The 19217-nt window shown below is 34.9% G+C and overlaps 1 protein-coding gene across 1 annotated transcript; it reads left to right on the top strand.

Annotated features, from left to right (window-relative positions):
* Window positions 1-14543: 14543 nt before the first annotated feature.
* On the top strand, window positions 14544-18752 carry insl5b (insulin-like 5b). The gene is made up of 2 exons (XM_082171916.1): window positions 14544-15805; window positions 17246-18752. The coding sequence occupies exons 1-2, from the start codon at window positions 15640-15642 to the stop codon at window positions 17374-17376; spliced, it is 297 nt and encodes a 98-aa protein (XP_082028042.1). The 5' UTR covers window positions 14544-15639; the 3' UTR covers window positions 17377-18752.
* Window positions 18753-19217: the final 465 nt, after the last annotated feature.

Genomic DNA, 19217 nt, shown 5'->3' with positions numbered 1-19217 from the left:
GGTCATCAGTCCTCCTCTAGTGTACCTCTAAACTGTGGAGCCCCACAGGGATCAATCCTCGGGCCGTATTGTTTACCCTGTACATGCTACCTCTGGCTTCCATTTTTAATAAATACGGAGTATCCTTTCAACTATACGCTGATGATACTCAGATCTATTTTCCTTTAAAACATAACGATAAAAATGGTTTACAACTCCTGTTGGCCTGTTTAAATGAACTTAAGCTTTGGCTTTCAAGTAATTTTCTAAATTGAAACGAAAATAAAACTGGTGGTGTCTCTCAGTCTTCCCTCTCCCGTCTACAGCTAGTGTGTAATATGTCCGTACACTCCTTCTAGAACTCTGAGATAGTGATCACTGTTGACTCATTGCCTAGATCTAGACTTAAAAAACGAGGCGATTGCGCTTTTGCGACTGCAGGCCCAAAACTTTGGAACAGTCTACCTCTCTACATTAGATTAGCTCCCTCTGTTTCCACCTTCAAATCTTCTTTAAAGACTTATTTATTTTCTTTGGCTTTTAATACTCCTTGATTTAGGTACGATTGTTGTTTATCTATTGTTTTGTGTTTCTTTATTGGTTGTTTTATTTTTATTTATTTTTTCTGTTCTGTACTGCACTTTGGTCACCCTTGGTTGTTTTTAAAAGTGCTTTATAAATAAATATTGTATTGTAATGATTTGACATGTATTTAGCTTACTTTATTTGTTCGAAATTTTATAATTTGACTTTTTATAGCTTAAAATAATTGCCTTATTCTATAATTTAAATTAGACTTTTTAACAATTATTTACTAAATATTTTTTCAACAAACTCAATACAATATTTAAGATACTTAAATGATTTAAGATTTTAGACTATATAAATTAGCTATATGGCTTGTAAAAAATTATTTAAGAAATTGGCTTGATGGGCTCAATTGCCTATTATACAAAAATCAATGTTCGGTAATTTAATCTAAAAAGAAATTAATTACTAGCTACAAATTACATCTTCACCAGTGTAATTAGATTACCGTACTAATACTCTCTCTCTAAAAAAGTATTGGATTACTAATTACTTTCTGAATCCCATATCAACCTCGACCAGTTGAACAATACAAGGATAGACGTAAAACTGCTCTTCTCTCTTTTTTTCAAATAAATTATATAAAATTGCATAAATTATTCTTGAACTGACCAAAGTATTTAAAGGGAGAAGGTCACGTTAAAATCTCTATCATTAGCCGTTAAGTTTTATGTTAAATGCACTTGTTTTGATGTTAAAAACACATGGTTTTATAGAATTGTTCTATACAGTAATTAATGCAATTACATCTTAAGTAACTGTAATTAAATAACATAAAAATTAAGAGTAATCCCTTTACTTTTTAAAGAGAAAAGTAATTAAATTACAGTACTTAATTAGTTATGCATTACACTCAACATAATCATAATAGGCAATATACGTCCACTTTATGGTACACCTGTTCACTGCTTGAAGATCCAAATATCTAATCAGCCAATCTCATGGAAGGAAAGGCATGTGTTTAGGCATGTAGACATGATCGAGACGTTCTGCTGAAGTACAAACTGAGCATCAGAATCGGGAAGAAAGGTGATTTCAGTAACTTTGAACGTGGCGTGTTTGTGTCGAACGGACTGGTCTGAGTATTTCAGAAACTGATGATCTACTGGGATTTTCACACACAACCATCTCTACAGAGAATGGTAAAGATATATCCAGTGATCCAGTATCCACAATATTGGCCAATAGAAGAATGGAAAAATGCTGCCTGGTCTGATGAGTCTTTCAGATGGTCGGGTCAGAAATTGCCGTAAAAAACATAAAAGCATGGATTCATCCTGCCTTGTATCAACGGTTCAGCTGGTGCCGCTGGTGTTGGTTTAATGGTGTGGAGGATATTTTCTTGGCACACTTTGGGTCCCTCAGTACCAATTTGAGCATCGTTTACAGTTTTTCACAATTGCTAAGACACCTTTCTTGAAACCTTCACCCATTTTCTCACAACATTAAACACAAATCCAACTAAACTCATCTGGCAAAGTCAAACATTGCTTCAAAACCATTTCACCTGTACTCAAAATCAAGCAATGCTTTCAGATCTTACACAAATAAGCACTACAGATCAGACACTACATCAAAAAATGGAGAACACAGCATCCAGACCAGATACAAAAAATATATATTGTATACAGTAAACAATTTTTGCAATTATAAAAAAGTACAGTGATTGCAGCTGATTAAGGTGAATATATTGTAGACTGTATGCACTGCAAGTATAGTATTGTACTGAATATTGAATAGCATAGGCCTATTGAATGTCTGCTTATTCAGCACTTGCATACTGTAAAAACTGCAAAAGTCAAAGGGGTCAAATACAACTCTAAATGAAAAGCATGTTACGGTACACTCAAATACTGTACGTTATGCAGCTGGAAAATCAAGGTCAATGAGAGATCGATTCTGCTTCAGCATCACATCGTCCTGCTGGCTCTGGCCTGAGGACTTCGTCCACATCACAGGCAATCTCGTCTCTTGCCAGACGAAGGAAAAAACCTTCCAGTCTGACACATCCAGCACTTTAACAACACTGTCCACACCTTGCTCTTTCTCGTCCTCATCCTCTTCCTCCTCTCCCTCTCAGATTGTTTCCATCAGTGCATCTGTGTCATCTATGCACTCTGAACTGGCTCATTTTTCATACAGTTGGTCTGATCACATTATAAGAAATAAGTGTGAACAATTTCGAATTGTTGTCTGTTGCCTCTTGTGTTTAGTGTTGTTTTGCGAGACAAATGTGTCACAGTGCAAAATGTGTTTTAGTGAGTGAGAATGTGTTTAGAGTTTTGCAAAAAAGAGTGCAGGAGATTTGCAAGCAGTGTCTAACCGCCTGAACTTGTTTAGGGATTTGCAGAAATAGTGATTTATTCGACAAATAGGTTTAGGCTATTGAGAATTTGGTTCAGAGAATGGAGTTAAGTGTTTTAGCAATTCAGAAAAACTGTAAACACCACAGCCGACCTGAGTATTGTTGCTGACCATCTCCATCTCTTTATGACAACAGTGTTTCCATCTTCCGATGGCCACTTCCAGCAGGATAACACACACACGTCACAAAGCTCAACTCATCTCAAACTGGTTTCTTGAACATGACAGTGAGTCCAATAGAGCAGCTTTGGGATGTGAAGTGACAGGAGATTCACATCATGGATGTCCAGTGGACAAATGTCCGCAACTGTGTGATGCTATTATGTCAATATGGACTAAAATCTCTGAGGAATGTTTCCAGAACTTTATTAAATCTATGCCATGAAAAATTTAGGCAGTTTTGGAGGTCCAACTAGCAAGGTGTACCTATGAGGAGAAATTACAACATTTGGATAGTAAAAAGTAGCATGCTAGAAATGAAGACTGTAACTTCTAATCAAACAAAGCGCTGAAGGACTGGCATAGCATGAGCCAATCATTACAATGTTGCGTTTTTATGTAGCACATCTTGTTCTGTATTGCCTCTGTATGGGAAATTGTTTGTGAAGTTCTTTCTTTGTGAAAGGTTGGCAGCATGTCATATCTCTTAAAGCTCATTGTGAAACTGCCCCCACCTCTCACATATCCAAATACACGCTTCCTCTTTCTTTAGAAGAGGAAAGTGCCCTATCGGAAACGAATGCTGTCACAGATCTTTCATCTCAATTTGGATGGACACTGACTTTTTCTAGAGAAATATGGCTCACTTCACATTCATACGGCTTTCCGTGCTGTTGGTCATGTTGAGAGTGAAGGTCATCCTTTCCTTCAGAAACATGCACACATCATATATTTATCATAGTTTTACTGAGCAATCATTGCCAAACCCAGGGTAACATACTTTTTTGTTAGAGCCTGTTTTTTTACGACCCACCCTGAAAAATCTTTGGCCCACCTAAGAGTTTATCAGACATTTCTACTTTAATTAGACTATACTGTTTTATAATGTTAGTTTGAATGGTAAATCAAGGTACTTTTTGTTTTTAGTTACATAGTTTTATATACATATTACTTACACATACAGTATGTCACACAAATCAATATACCTGCTACTGGTAAAAATGCTGTATCCTTTTTACTCATCACTATCACACATCAAAGACACAGTTCTGAAAGTTGTTGAGGCTGTTCCAAGAAAAGCATTCATTTACAGGTCATACATGACTCAATGATTGTGGTTATGAGTTCATTCTGTGCTTTGGTTCTTAAGGTTTCACGCTGATCGGCAAGGTTGCACCTACAGAGAGGTATAAAGTTCCTCATTCATTTACAAACACACATAAACATCTTTTCTTAACATAAATATATATTATTTTCTGATTTCACGAATTTTTTTTGAAATAAGTGTGAAAGTTAAAGCATTTCTTTACATTACAGTGGTTTATTTTTCTGTGCTGTACATATCAGAGTTGTTGGTTATGTCATATTACCGGTCAAAATTTGACCTGTGTGGATTTTAGTCGATTTTTATTAGATTTAGCAGCCATTTACATGCTAGTTTACTACACTTAGATTTTTTTTTATTCAATTTTTTTTTTACAAAAGCTGTCATTGGGGCGGAACCCTTTCAAATGGTACCTTTAAGGTACTAATATGCACCTTTTAGTGGTTAATAAGGTACAAATGTGGATCAAAAAGGTACTACCCCAGTGACAGCTTTTGTACCCTTTTTACTGATGGTGTGGAAATTAGTGAAAATATTATCTTTCAGCAAAAACATATTTCAAATTGGTTTCACAACAGAACAAAATTACTGATGAGTCATCTTGCACACATGAGTGTCTAAATGTTTGTCAAATTAAATTAGCCTCCTTACCCTCTTTAATGAGCACAGCAAAGCAATAAATGTAAATGCAACAAATGTGGCTGTGATGTAAACCATAGCCCCGTCCTTTCCTACTTCACACTGTAAACAATTATATGATTAATTATATATGACAACATTTGTTTTTACATTGCCTTAACTCATCAAAATAAGTAATTTTCAACTTTTCTACAAGTTCTACAAGAATCAACTAATTTAAGTCAGTTTAATGAAATTTAAGTTGAAATGACTTAAACATCCAGGCTTCTTAATTTAAGGCAGCAACTTTTAAAGAAACCACAACAAATATATATTTTTTTAATTTTAAAGAGGCTACATGCGATTTTCTGAAATTTAAACTCGCGACTGACACCTGTGGCCAAAAAACGGAACTGCTCTTCCTTTCTGCTCGCTCTCGTACGTGCACACTTCACAAGTCATCCGCTGCAAAGAAGTCAACATTATGTTTACAGAGGTAAGAACAGTCAAATACATATATTGTTTGAGAAACTAAGTTTGTTTGCTGACTAGCGGTGGTGGCAGAGTGATCTGAAACGTTTAACACGAACGCGCTTGACGTCACATCCGCAGACAGCGCGGGAAAATCCGACCCGACAGAAAATAGGAAAAATAGGATACAGGCTTATAGGTGCACCCACTGTGAGCTGACAAGGTGTCAGTATGCTCATCAGGAGATGTTTGAGTCATAAATGGTAAAATAAAAAGGCTATTGTTACGTTTATTTTGGGGAAAAAGTTGCATATAGCCTCTTTAAGGCAATCAAATAAATTTCATAAATAATTGTTACAATATAACTAATCTGTCATTGTGTCTAAATGTGCAGTCACATAAGCAACATTTCCACGAAGCAGCTTTCTATTGGTCAACATAGCAAATCCATGTGACCAACTTGAATCTGTTGTCAAATGTGTGTGGGAAAATCTTTCGCTCTGACAGGAAATTCCTGATTGCGTGGATTCCTATTGAAATGACTGTTTTGTTTTACCACACACATTCATTGAACAACAGTAAACATGACCACACCTTTAGGTAGCATAATGTAAATGTATATCTTAGTGCAGTTTGAAACACAGAAAACGTGAGGAGTCGTTCATGAACGATCTGTTCATTGCATCTGTCACGTGACAAATGAACGAAAGACTCGGAAGGTAAAGTAATTTATGTTCCCTGTAAATTATTTTTGACTGCATTATAATGATTTCTTAATTCAGAATATGATCAAGATTGTGTAGGTGGATGTGTTCGGGGAATTTGCCCCGTTAAAAGTATAACATTTAAAGCCCCTTAAATGAACGAAATGACTCGAAAAAAAATTTGTTCATTTTGATGAACGAGATAAAAAAAGAGAGTCAGTAAAATGATCCGAACTTCCCATCACTAGGTTAGCGTGTATAAACAATAAAGATCAGAATGCGCGATAAAGATTATTTTAATTAACTCAGGAGAAACAAACACTACACAACCAACATGATTTCAACATAATTGCTGAAATTATGTTGCAGAATTGCTGAAAAGAGGCAAAGAACACAGGGATTCTGGGATTAAATACACAGAGGACGCTAATTAACTGAAACAGAACAGGTGTGTAGTTAATTAGAAACCATGGAAACAAACTTGTGCATGATCAGTAACCAAGGAAACTAATAATGAATGAGAACACTGGCAAACAGGATCAGGGAAAACCATAAAACACAAATAAGGACATAGAAATAACCCTGACAACATAATGACAAATTCCTTCTTTTGCGCAATTGAGAAGATATAATTAATCATCTTAAATCATATTAAAGTCGGCATGAATCATAATTTGTGATAGTCTTTTCTTCCCTATCATGACGTATATCTGAGTGAAACTGCCTCTGATAAAAAATGTAGGGCGGGACTTGATTTTGTCCATGGGGAATTGATTGGATGGTTGAGGTTTGCTATTGCTGTGATGTCATGTGAGTGACACGTCAGTAAACACATCATCAGAGGGGAAGGAGGGGAAGATATTTTGATTTAAGATTATGAGGGCACATGAATAAAAAAATAAAAAATTAATTGCACAGATAAATAATTTATAATAAACATTGAAATATTCCATAAAAAAATATGAATTGTCAATTTTGATTTCATGGTCACTTTAACTAAACATAGTGTTCTGGCAAATAACCTTAAATTGTTACAAGTGTCTATTTTAATCCATTGAATATTAAGGTAACTAAATGTTTTTTAAGAACCAGCAAATCATTAAAAAACTGTCCAGTCCAATTATGCATTTGTAGCACCTATAGTCTAAATGTCAAATAATGCAGAAACAACAAAATCACTCAAATAACTCACATGTTCGACTGGAGATCTTAATGGACAACTTTCGTCTAATTGTAAAGCTGGCATTTTCAAACACATCTCCAACTCTTTAAGTGTTACTGTAATATGTTAAAAGCAAAGACAGAAAACTTTGCTCATCGCATGATTTCATTGGGCCTTTAAAGTGTAAGTCTCAAGCACACACCTGCACAGATACGCACTGCACTTTGCACCTGCATGTACTTTCAAAACATGTGTGTCAGTTTTTTCAGGTCAACATCGATTCAGCACACATGACCTCATACTGGAAACATAACTCTCGATTTGCTGTGACAACCTACACAACCAAACATTTCCACAAGTCCATTGATCTTCCACTGAGTTTGTGACCTGAGCCTCAGGGCAACAGTACAGAATCTATCTATGCATGAGAGGTCAAGTACCTGTAAACCATACTGTGCAAAAAAAATTCTATTGGTTTGAGTAGTAAACTTTAATGAAACAAATTAGTTCAATCAAATTAAGTATATAGAACTTTCTTTTTCTTTTGAGGTCACAAAACTGACACATTTTAAGTAATCTGAACTGTTTCGTTGTTTTGAGTTTTTTAAACTTGTTTCTTTTAATTTAGACAAACTTGAATTTAACTGAAACTGGGCTGCAATTTTCTATTTCTCAGCATGCTTTGCCATTACACTCAACATGCTGAAACTTAAGTGTTATACAGTTTTTGTGCAACATTTAGAAGACTTTCTGTTATGTTTTTTTAATTTTTTATCATGGTGACGAGTGGAGCATGAGCCTGGTTTGAGAACAGATAAATTAAATGTTCTACATTGTCGTACTCGTTCAGCAATTGCTACGCTATGCTAATGCTGAAAGTATTGTGTTACCAATTAGCATGTTAGATTTTACTGAATTACCTATTAAAGCTATAGGCAAGTTTCCACTACTAAAAATATTTAAATTAAGATTACAAGATAAATTTGAGTGAAATGTACATGAGTTAGCTTACTCAAATATTTCAAGTTAAGAGCAATTAAAATGTATGAGTTCAAAACAAAAATCCACTGGTTCTGCTTACTTAAAACTTTGAATTTATTAACTGATTACCTCAAATATTTGGAGTTACCAACTTATTCGGGATCGGTAATGTATCAGAGGTCATGCTGACTTGTTAGTTCACAGAAAAAATGAAAATGTTGTCATTAATTACTCACCCTCGTTCCAAAACCTTAAAACTTTTGTTCATCTTCAAAATACAAATGAAGATATTTTTAATGAAACCTGTGAGATTTCTGTCCCTCCACTGAAAGTCCATTCCACCAAAACTTCAAAAAGTTCATAAAGACATCATAAAAGTAATCCATATATGAATCGAGCAGTTAATCCAAGTCTTCACAATCACTTTATATGATGAACAAATTGAATTTGCTTTTATTCAAACATTGATTAATGCACAAACTGTTATGAACTGCTCCTAGACACGAAGGTTGAGGATCCAAATGCAGTTTTATTTAAAGGGTTATACAGAATCGTAATCAAAATCCAGGCAAAGGTCATACACAGGCAGGCAATCCAACAATCAGACAAATCCAGAGGGTGAGGCAGAAACGGGAAAACCAGGACACGGGCAGAGATCAAGAACCAGGAACAACGACAACAAAGGAAATGCAATGGAATAACGTACAAGACTTCGCAGGGAATGATGAGGAGAACCAGGCTTATATGGGGTGAACTAAACAATATAATGAGACACAGGTGAATGTGATAATCAGGGATGATGAGTCCGGGCAGTGAATTATGGGAATTGTAGTTGTGAGTGAATAATGATAGTCTGATGTGGAGTGCCCTCTGGTGGCTCTCAAGGGCACTCCAGCTGATGACCGTTACACAAACATACATTAAATAAATACTTGCGCGGTTGAGGTTTCTTCATGCGTGATTGTGTCTCTTCTGAAGACTTGGAATAAAATGCTTGATTCATATGGATTACCTTAATGATATCTTTATATTTATATAGCGTCAAAGTTTAAGTGGAATTTCAATTGAGGGATAGAAATCTATCAGGTTTGATTAAATATATCTTCACTGTGTTTTGAAGATGACCGAAAGTCATTCAACTTTTGGAATGACAATGCGTGAGTAATTAATGACAGAAGTTTTATTTTTGGGTGAACTAACCCATTAATAATTCCCCCCAAAAAAGAGTAGTTTTTGAAAGGAAAACATTGTTTTTGGTCACAATGCACTTTTGTTTCCTCATTATTATGAATGGTATTTTCTAAAGCACCACTATTGCTATTGCTCATTCTTAGGGATTTTCAAAAAATCCCTAAGTATTAAACTTTGGCATTTAAATACAGACAATGAATCATACGTCAAATCACGCGGCTTATTGGGGAGAAGTGTGAGATTCAGAAGTCTATGATGCAGCTTTGTAAAATCAGAGCAGAAGAAAAAAGGATTAAACTGATTTCTACTTTCTATGATTCTCTTGTTTCAACACCTGATCTGATTATTAAACTTTCTCCTCTATCCAATGTTGGACTACAACCTCTTCTCACACTTCTGTGACGTTTCTCCACCAAAGCCTATGCATTTTAATGAAGCAGAACCAATGCAGCTTAGCAAAGATTTACAATTGTTTTCCAAATACAAAAAAGTTTGGGGTTGGTAATATTTTTTAAATGTTTTTGAAAGAAGTCTCTTAAAATACAGCAAAACCAGAAATATTGTCAATTTTTTTTTTCTCAATATAAAATAACTGTTTTAATATATTTTAAAATGTAATGTATTCCTGTAATGTTAAAGCTGAATTTTCAGCATAGTTGGAGTATATTTGGAGACCAGAATAAACCAGTGAGCATACGATCCCATTCCCAGTTGACTGATGGTTGTCCATGCAACTGTGCCTTATGAGTCTCTCTGTTTCTGCTGTTTGATTTTTAAAGGACCCTTGACTTGCTGATAGCCAAGTCATTTCACAACAAATTACGAACACTGACAACAACAAAATCAAATAATCCTATAACGACATAATTGATTCAAGCTGCAAATGCATGCTGGGAGCTTGTAAACATTATCAGCAACAGTTTGTTTAGACGACTGGGGGGATTATTGTGTGTGTGTTTTTATGTAGAGTCACATTTTCTATCTGTGACGCTGCAATTACATTATATTTTTTTTACTGTTTATACACAATAATGATAGTTTGCCTCATATCAGTTTGTTTGCGCTTGAACCATCTCGCAGACCCTGACCTCTGCATGGCTGATACAAAGATGATATGAACTCTTAGGCAAAACAAATGGAACAACATTTAATTTAGTTGATAATTGATAATTTCATTATTAAGTCATTGACAAACATTACGTACACGTACAGCCAATCAGCAGTAAGGGGCGTGTCCACTCATGAGGGGGAGGGGCCTGTGTTCCATAGCATGTTTGTGCATTTGAGGGCGGAGCTATCAAGATGATAGTGTGATCCTTTTGGGTAGGTTTTTTGTTTATTTCAAATATCAACAGTGCTTCTCAGAAATCCTTACTGCACCTTTAAAGGGATACTTCAGGATTTAGCATTAAGCTTTGTATTAGTTGAAAACCTGTAGTATTTTCGAATTACCGTGCTTCCCTCCCTCATGTCCCCCTGAGACGAGAGATTTATGTATTTTTTGTCTGGAAAAAATCCTCCGGAGGATTTTTTGGCCAGAGGCTAAAGACTACAGCCAGTAGTAGGGGCTGTCCCGCATGTTCTCAACCCGCCCATAGAGGGTGGGATCTCACTCACAGAATGTACACATAGTGTCAGACATCTTTTTTGGAAGCTAAGCTAGCAGGCTCTTGTTCTGTGGAGAAAGCTGAGTAGTAGGAGAAAGCTGAGTAGTAGCGGTTACCATACTCTTTTTCCCGGACATGTCCGGCCGTCGAGATCGTCCAAAATGTCTGGGATTCGGCTTTTGCTTTCTGCAGTCGCCATTCATTGTTTACATGCACACCTTTTGTTTCAATCTAACTGAATACATTCCGATTGGTGAATCTGAATGTAGTGTTTACATGAACGCTAAACAAGTGATCGGTTGATGTGCTTTTTAACATTGCTAAGAAAATTCCCGCTCCTCCGTGAGAGATATGAGACCGGTGCGACTCCGTAATCACACCACCGGCCTCGCGCCGTTCTCCCGCGCCCCTCAGCCTCGTCCTGCTCGCCACAGTAAACATGATGAATGGCGAGTGTAGAACGCAAAACCGAATCCCGGACATTTTGGGTGATCTCGAAATCCCGGGCAGACTCGTCACGGAGACTCACTAGTAGCCTAGCCTTGTTGTTTAACTGCGCTCTCTTACCGGTAGGCGTGGCTTGGGAGTGGCCTCCTAGGGCAGTGAAGCAAGTGCATTCTGGGAGTTGTTGTCTTTCATCCACAAAAGCCAAAAATAAATTTTCTGGCTTTTCTCAGTCTAGAAAGCTCCAAATTAAAAAAAATATTTCACATTTCTTCTACATAAATGACCTATTTTAAATACACATTCATCTTTCCAGAGGTGAAGTATCCCTTTAAGTACATGATCCTAAGCATAATATTATGTGATAATGTTAGTTGGTAGGGTACAACAGGGCTAAAGGAACATTTGACTTTATTCTCTTTTAAAGCAAAAAATTCATCTCAGCACTTTTCTTAAAAAACACTTTTGATGATGCTCGTGGAAATTTGCCTTATCTTGACGTGATCGCGGACAGCAATGGAAATCATCATATTTAAAAATATGATATTAATCATATCCTATAAAAAAATATATTTATTTGTTACCACTGTAAAGCTTTATTCAATTATTATGGGATCTCCCTCAGTGCTTTCAGAATATAATAATTTTGTTTCTGTATTTTTAAAATTAACATAAAGACAGAATAGCCTAGCCTATGTACTGAACAAAAATGAATTATTTTATCAAAATAAACTGAAAATAGAGCAAACTTTGTGATTGTTTTGAATGAGTATTAACGTAGACATTATTAAAAACATTATTTTATCTAAAGTATTTGTCTCAATACTTTGTGTCTTTTGCCCCATGCTGGTGAGACCCCATGTGTGGGGCAAAAGGCCCATCTTGCCACCTCATACAAGTTTTTATAAAGCGATATCAACGTAAGGTATCTACAGCTCTTCAGCAGTGAACGCAAGTCTCTGAAGTGGTACATGCTGCACTTGTTGCTTCTGCAAGCACACATTACAGCTATCTTTAGCTCTGACACTTCCATACTTAGAGTAAACAGCTTATCATTGGCAGGCTATGGCCATGTTATATATCACTACTTTCTCTTCCAAAAAGAAACCAGTGTAAGCTCATACAGATTATCTTCTTGAGGTTATTCAAAGTTCACATTGTACTTCCTTTATTTAAATAGTAATATGAAGTAATTAATTGTCCAATACTGACTGTAAATGATTTAGGCTATCACAAAGCAGTTAAACTGACAAGGAAGGTGATTTGGTGATAAATAGGCTAGCCTATCAGTGCTCTGATTTGTTGTTTCGTGTATGTGTTGTACAAAGCCATTCAGATCACATAATTAACTGGAAAACATGATGCAAAACTGGAGATTCCTCCCCTCAGGCATTACAAGTATGTTCGAATGGGCGAGGCAAGACACAGCAGGTTGAATACAGGATATTTTCAGAGGTTGAACGTTACAGTAAACCCCACCTTATGTGCAAAGGTGTCTGCCAAAACTGTCAGCTAAGTGAAGAGTGAGGCTTTCTAGGAATGCAGAGTGAACGTGTTGTTCAAAAACAAGGGCTCGACCTACAGAGCGAACCTGTTTTCTATGCGCCCCCTGGTGGACAAACAAACATCTTCAATTATCTTATTATTAAATCAATAGTATTGATCAAGTTGAAGGCTACATCTAATATTGATAAACGCCAGTGTGTTTGAAAGGACAACATGCTTCATTTTTTCTTTCTTAATTGAAGAACAAGGCCCTTCTTTGAATCTGCTGTGGCCTGCGATGGAATTTGAACTATTGGATCGCGTGAGCTTCTAATGCAACCCTCATTCCTATCAATCTCCTTTAAAAGACAGTACTGTTCGAAGTGTCTTTACATTGCAAATATAAAAAGGCATATGCATTAAGGGTTCAAGAAGAGAAATGATTTGGCCATCTACATTATATAGCCTAGCAAAAAATACCAATTTGATTTGATTTAATTTAATTTAAAGTCAGCAGTGTCCTATTTATTATAATTTGTTTTGTCCGTGCACATGATCTGGACTATTTTTTAATCAAGTTGTTATTAACTGTACCATCAAGAGAGCTCTTCTCATAACCCCTGCGATCGAACAAACTGCTTATGATTTATGCTTTTATTTGGTATGGCTACTTTCCTTTTTTACATACCTCTAAATGTTTTTGTTTTGCAACATACACAAGCTCTTTTTAAACTGATTTGTGTACACATCCTTTGAAACGTTAGTGATAACTAATACAATTACAATTTTCAGTTCCACTTTCAACAGAGAGAGCAAAATAAATTACAAAGTTAAAATCATATATTACAATAAATCATGTTTTAATCATAGTTTTTCCTTTACGTCATATAATATAGAAATATACAAGCAATAACAAACATAGAATTCATGCTGGATTTTTCAGCAGGGTAGCTTTTCAAGCTCTGAATTGCTAAGTAAAGTGCTGGTGTTCAATACCAGGATGACTATCATGTATTGGTTGAGATTTTACAACTTCATATGATATGTCTATAAACATCAGAGATAAGATTTTATAGTTCTCTTTTGCTTCCATGCCCTGTGGGTCAGCAACAAATACAAGCTTTGGAAACACCATAAGGAGAAAACATTACAGAGGCATTGCATTTGTTCATCCTCAAAATAGCTCCAAAACTGTCTTAATTTCAATGACTTCAAAGTTGATTGATAAAGGTGTTCCACAAGGTTCACCCTTAGGGCCTCTTTTATTTTCCATTTTTATCAATGATTTACCGAAAATCTGTCCTGACTGTTTAATTCACTTTTATGCAGATGACACTGTAATATACTCCTCCAATTCTGACATTTCACAAATCCAACACTCTCTACAAACGGACTTTAACTTAGTTCAAAAATAAATTTTCTTCTAATAAACTCCTCTTGAACAGGAAAAAGTCTTACAGAATTGCACTCGACCTAATTCTTTGCCTTTATCTAAACTGGTCTATGATGGAACAGCTTTAACAAAAGTCGAAGAATTTAAATATCTTGGTCTCTGGCTTGATACCCAGCTCTCTTTCAAACCTCATATTATCTCAATCTGCAAGAAAATATTATGGTCAATTGAAGTCACTTTATCGCTCTGCTGATTGCTTCTCACAACAGGTTCGGAAAATAATAATTACTCATTTGATGCTTCCAATACTTGGATGGGTGTATGGATGGTGTAAGCATATTTACACCTTGATTTTGTATTTGCATTTTCGCAGATGGTTCACCGATTGTCTTTGATTATGGTATGGGCCAAAAGGGAAGGAACTAGGTTTGTGGGAGCATTGTTAGAGTGTGCATGTGTATGAATGTGAATGTCAATGTGTCTAAATGTTTGTTATAATCCTGTGTTGTATTTACTTTAATTATGATTTTCTATTATGATGTTGGTTTCTTTGTACTGTAAGGACCCCCTCGAAAATGAGATGGTTCATCTCAAGGGGCTATCCTTGAAAATAAAGAATAAAGTTAAACTCTAACATCCGCTTGTTCAAAAGCAAGTCAGACTGTCAATCAAGTTGCTGCTGCTTTATGAACAATGTAAAAAAATAATAATTAATTGACAGTTACATAAAACAAATGACGCAAAGTGAGAGAATTAGGTAAGCTGTATATCTTATGACGACTCATAGACGTTTCCTTTAGGAATGACTTAAATCTAAATGTGAAAGCCTGTGCCAAATACTACAGGATGGTATTTGATCCAGTAAACAGTGATGTTGTGTGGAAGCACTTGGCAACAAAGTGTTTACCAGCCAGAAATAAATCGACGCATTATGGTGCTCAGCCTTTTAGGTCAAATTAACAAGGTTTAGGAGGAAGTAAGTGCTGTCATTATCCTGGTGTCGCACCATAATGCTGGTGTGACACATGCTCAAATTTGCCATATTCAGTTTTATGGGCATGGATCTCTAAAACGTCATTAAAGAGCACTTTGCTGAAGCAAATAAAACAAAGACCTCACGCCACTTTGTTAAATTAGCTGTATTTTGATACACCATTTGCACATCATCTATTTATTTAAAACCGACAAACCCATTTTGTCAAATGGAAGTCTGCTTTCTGGGTCATTTTGCCTCATTTTAAAGGTCACGGAAAAGAAGTGCGTCAATAACACATAAATCATGCTTTGCATAGTATATAAATGAAGACGATCTGAAGTCTGAAAACACAAGCTAACAAAAGACATCTATAAACTCAGCGGAAGAGCCAGATTTGACACTATTTCCAGCCATGAAGGTCGTGCTGCTGGTTGTGCTGTTGGTGTTTTCTGCTTGGGCAGATTCGGCCCAGGCCCAGAAAGCTCTGAGACTCTGTGGCCGGGAGTTTTTCCGGGCTGTCGTCTACACGTGTGGGGGTTCTAGATGGAGGCGGGTCCAGTCTGAGGACCCCGTAAATGGTCAGTATCGATTTTGTCTTTGCTTAGCAGTCATTATCCCAGTGTAAATGTTGTTGATTATTACTATAACACTTTTAGTATTACTATAATAACTTTTAGTTACTGTATAAAATGTATTCTATGTTTAAATAATAATATAATATAATATAATATAATATAATGCACAAAATAGTGTAATCTATTGAACTGCAAAAATGAAGAACTGGGTATTTTATAAAGATTATAATTTTTAATTCAAAAATAATATAAATTTTTTTTTAATTTATAATTTATATAAATAAATGTAAGTTCTAATAATAATAATAATAAAAAAAGTATATAAAATGTATTATATGTTAAATTAGTGTGCTTTTTATATATAATATAATATTATATAATATAATAAATATAATATAATCTATTTTACTGCAAAAATGAAGAAAATAATCTAATTTTATATAATAATAATAATAATAATAGGCTAATAATCAAAATATAATTTTTATAAATTTTATTTAAATTATAAAATGTATTATACATTAAAATTTGTATATATATAATTTGATATAATTAATATAATATAATAATAATAAATATAAGATAATAACAATAATGTAATCTATTGAACTGCAAAAATTAAGAAATGGATATTTTACAAAGATTATAATTTTTTTTATATAATAGCATTCAGAATATACATTTTGTATTTTTAATTTATATACATAAATGTAAATTTCTTAAAATGTATTATGTGTTAAAATTAGTGTGCCTTTTATAATATAATATAATATAATATAATATAATATAATAACCAATATAATGTAATGTACTGAGCTGCAAAATTGAAGAATAGGTTATTTGTTAAAGATTTTTTATATAATGATATAATCAATATAAAAAAATAAAATATATAATTTATTTTAATTATTTTAATTTAATTTTAATTTACTTATTTTATAAAAATATTAAATTTTATATTTTTATTAAAATTTCATTCATTTGACAATTAAAAATGATTAAATTTGATAAGGAATCGATTATAAATTACCTGGAATGGAATTTACTTACAATTGCTAAGCAGTACAGTAACTTTGCATCCTCATGTAAATGTAGTTTTCACCTTTAGGAACTCACAAGACCACTGACTGAGATGATGCAATTATGCCAGTCAAATCAAAGCATAATTATAAAATCAAAGTCCAGTCAAATCAAAGCATAATTATAAACCTTGCCTGAATTTGGGAACAGCACACTGGGATACTCTTTCTACTCTTTCTACCATATAAAGACATTGCAGAAATAGTAGGACTGTAGGAGTTGTATGCTAGAACTGTTTTTCTGAATTCAGCTCTTGAGCGCCACCTGCTGCTGTATGTAGCCTATGACGTTTGTGTTTAACTCATTCAGCAACTGTGGAGGTAAGCAACATCATTTACATCACATGACTATGGTTTTCCACAGGTTCTGAAATGGAGACTGATATGGAGACCTCTGCAGAAATGGATCGAATAAGAAGAGACACATTCGAAACGCTGCCCTCCACGTGCTGTACAGTGGGCTGTAGAAAAAGTGATCTTGTTCGCATGTGCTGAGAAACACAAGAGACTTCATCATCCTCTCTCTGCAAAATGCTTTTATATATTTTTCTGAGGACTTGAATTACATAAAAAAAAACTCTCAAAAAGTGAAAATGGTTTTAAAATGAACATTTCAGAAACGTTCAGATGTAGTTTTCCACGAAATTCTTCAAAGGCAAAAAATTATTTTGAAGTATTACTTGAATATATTAGTTTTCAAGTGCCATCAGATTGTACTGAAATATAGGCCTATATTGGGTTTTGTCTGAGTACATTCATATAACTAGTAAGCTACGTGCCCCAAAACTTTGATATCATGATGCTTTTTGTGTTTAAAATAGTTATGACACTAAACTAATGTTTTTAAAAATTGCTGTTAAAAAAGGACGAAGCAAGGACGAATTCCTATTTTTTATTAATGTATACCCAATGTTGAATTTTATGCAACATATCCAAGGAGATACTGTAAAATGAATAATAAAAGCATTTTGAACAAAAAAAGAAAATATGTATATGGTTGATTTGAGTGCAAATTTGTTGGCAAAAAGCAATAAATACATTTTCAGAGGAATTTTATTATATTCCTGCCACTCAAACTTAAGGATGACAATAAACTCTTTTGTAGCCTATTTGTATGGATCCAAAAGTAGTCCAATTCAACATAGGTGTGATCTTTATGAGCAGAGATCAATAACATTGGATTCAAGAAAGTGAATAAAAAGATTTACATAACAGATACATTGAATAATCTAAATACAAGTCGGTTTTGTGTAACATCTTTTGGTCTCTACTTCTAATAGAGTGGAAGTGTTGCATTCTGGAAGTTACAATCCGAATTTCACTTTCTCCATGGATTAGATTTAGAAATAGATTTAACAGTCCCCTCTATCAAGAAAGACCAACCATTATCTCCGAGGTTGTTAAAGGGGACCCATTCTGCCCGTTTTTAAAAGATGTAATATAAGTCTCAGGTGTCCCAACAGATCATTTTTGAGTGGAAGGAAAAATATGCTGTTTTTGTGCATGTATCTTTAAATGCAAATGAGCTGCTTCTCCAGAAGAGGCGGAGCCTGTACAGCTAGTGCCTCAGCTGACAAAAACTAAAACATCTGCTTAGTTTTGATTATCATCAATATCGTGTTCACGCTCATGTGACATTACAGTCCTTTCTTTATCATGAAAGTTTTAAAGCCATATCGGTCTAAAGTTCTGATATATTGTTTTCTGAGCGCACACATCCGAATCACATGCACAGAGAGCTGGATGTCAGACGGAACGTCCCTTGAGTATTAAACTAAGTTTTCTTTCACGTCTTATTGAGCTTAAACTGTAAAATACACACAAGGTTATGTCAAAAACACACAAAGTTCACATAAACACAGTCGGTTATGTCTGTGAACTGTGGCTGGAGGAGCAAACGACAGACACAGTGGGAGTGGTGTCAGGCCTCGGAGAGGCATTTATTAACATAAATAAACATAAAATGTCCAAAAATGGGGAAATGAAGTGTTAAAGGGGTTATCGGATGCAAAATTCACTTTTGTATGGTGTTTGCATATAAATGTGTCTTTGCAGTGTGTGGACACATTCACCTTACAATGAAAAAATCCATTCACTCTTTTTTTTTATCCTCAAAAAGCCTAAACACTCTCAATAATCAAGCCGTTTGGATTTTCTGAGCAATGTGATGTCATATTGCTCATGCTCCGCCCACGACTGCTGACGGACTGTCCCGTATTAGCATATTTACGCCCTCAGCCATTTGTATACTGTCCACCAAGGCAGCAGTTTATAGAGACAGAGCGCAACGCGTCATAATCTGAAGACCACGCCCACCGGGGGGGGGGGGAACAATC

This window comes from Leuciscus leuciscus, assembly GCF_965113295.1.
Source record: "Leuciscus leuciscus genome assembly, chromosome: 6".
In the NCBI taxonomy this organism is placed as follows: domain Eukaryota; kingdom Metazoa; phylum Chordata; class Actinopteri; order Cypriniformes; family Leuciscidae; genus Leuciscus; species Leuciscus leuciscus.
This window is presented reverse-complemented; position numbering and strand designations above follow the sequence as displayed.

Bases quoted from the DNA above. Each gene is read 5' to 3' on its own strand.
- insl5b (XM_082171916.1), top strand. From the start codon at position 15,640: ATGAAGGTCGTGCTGCTGGTTGTGCTGTTGGTGTTTTCTGCTTGGGCA. The intron at 15,806-17,245 runs GTCAGTATCGAT...GGTTTTCCACAG, and splicing joins GTCTGAGGACCCCGTAAATG to GTTCTGAAATGGAGACTGAT.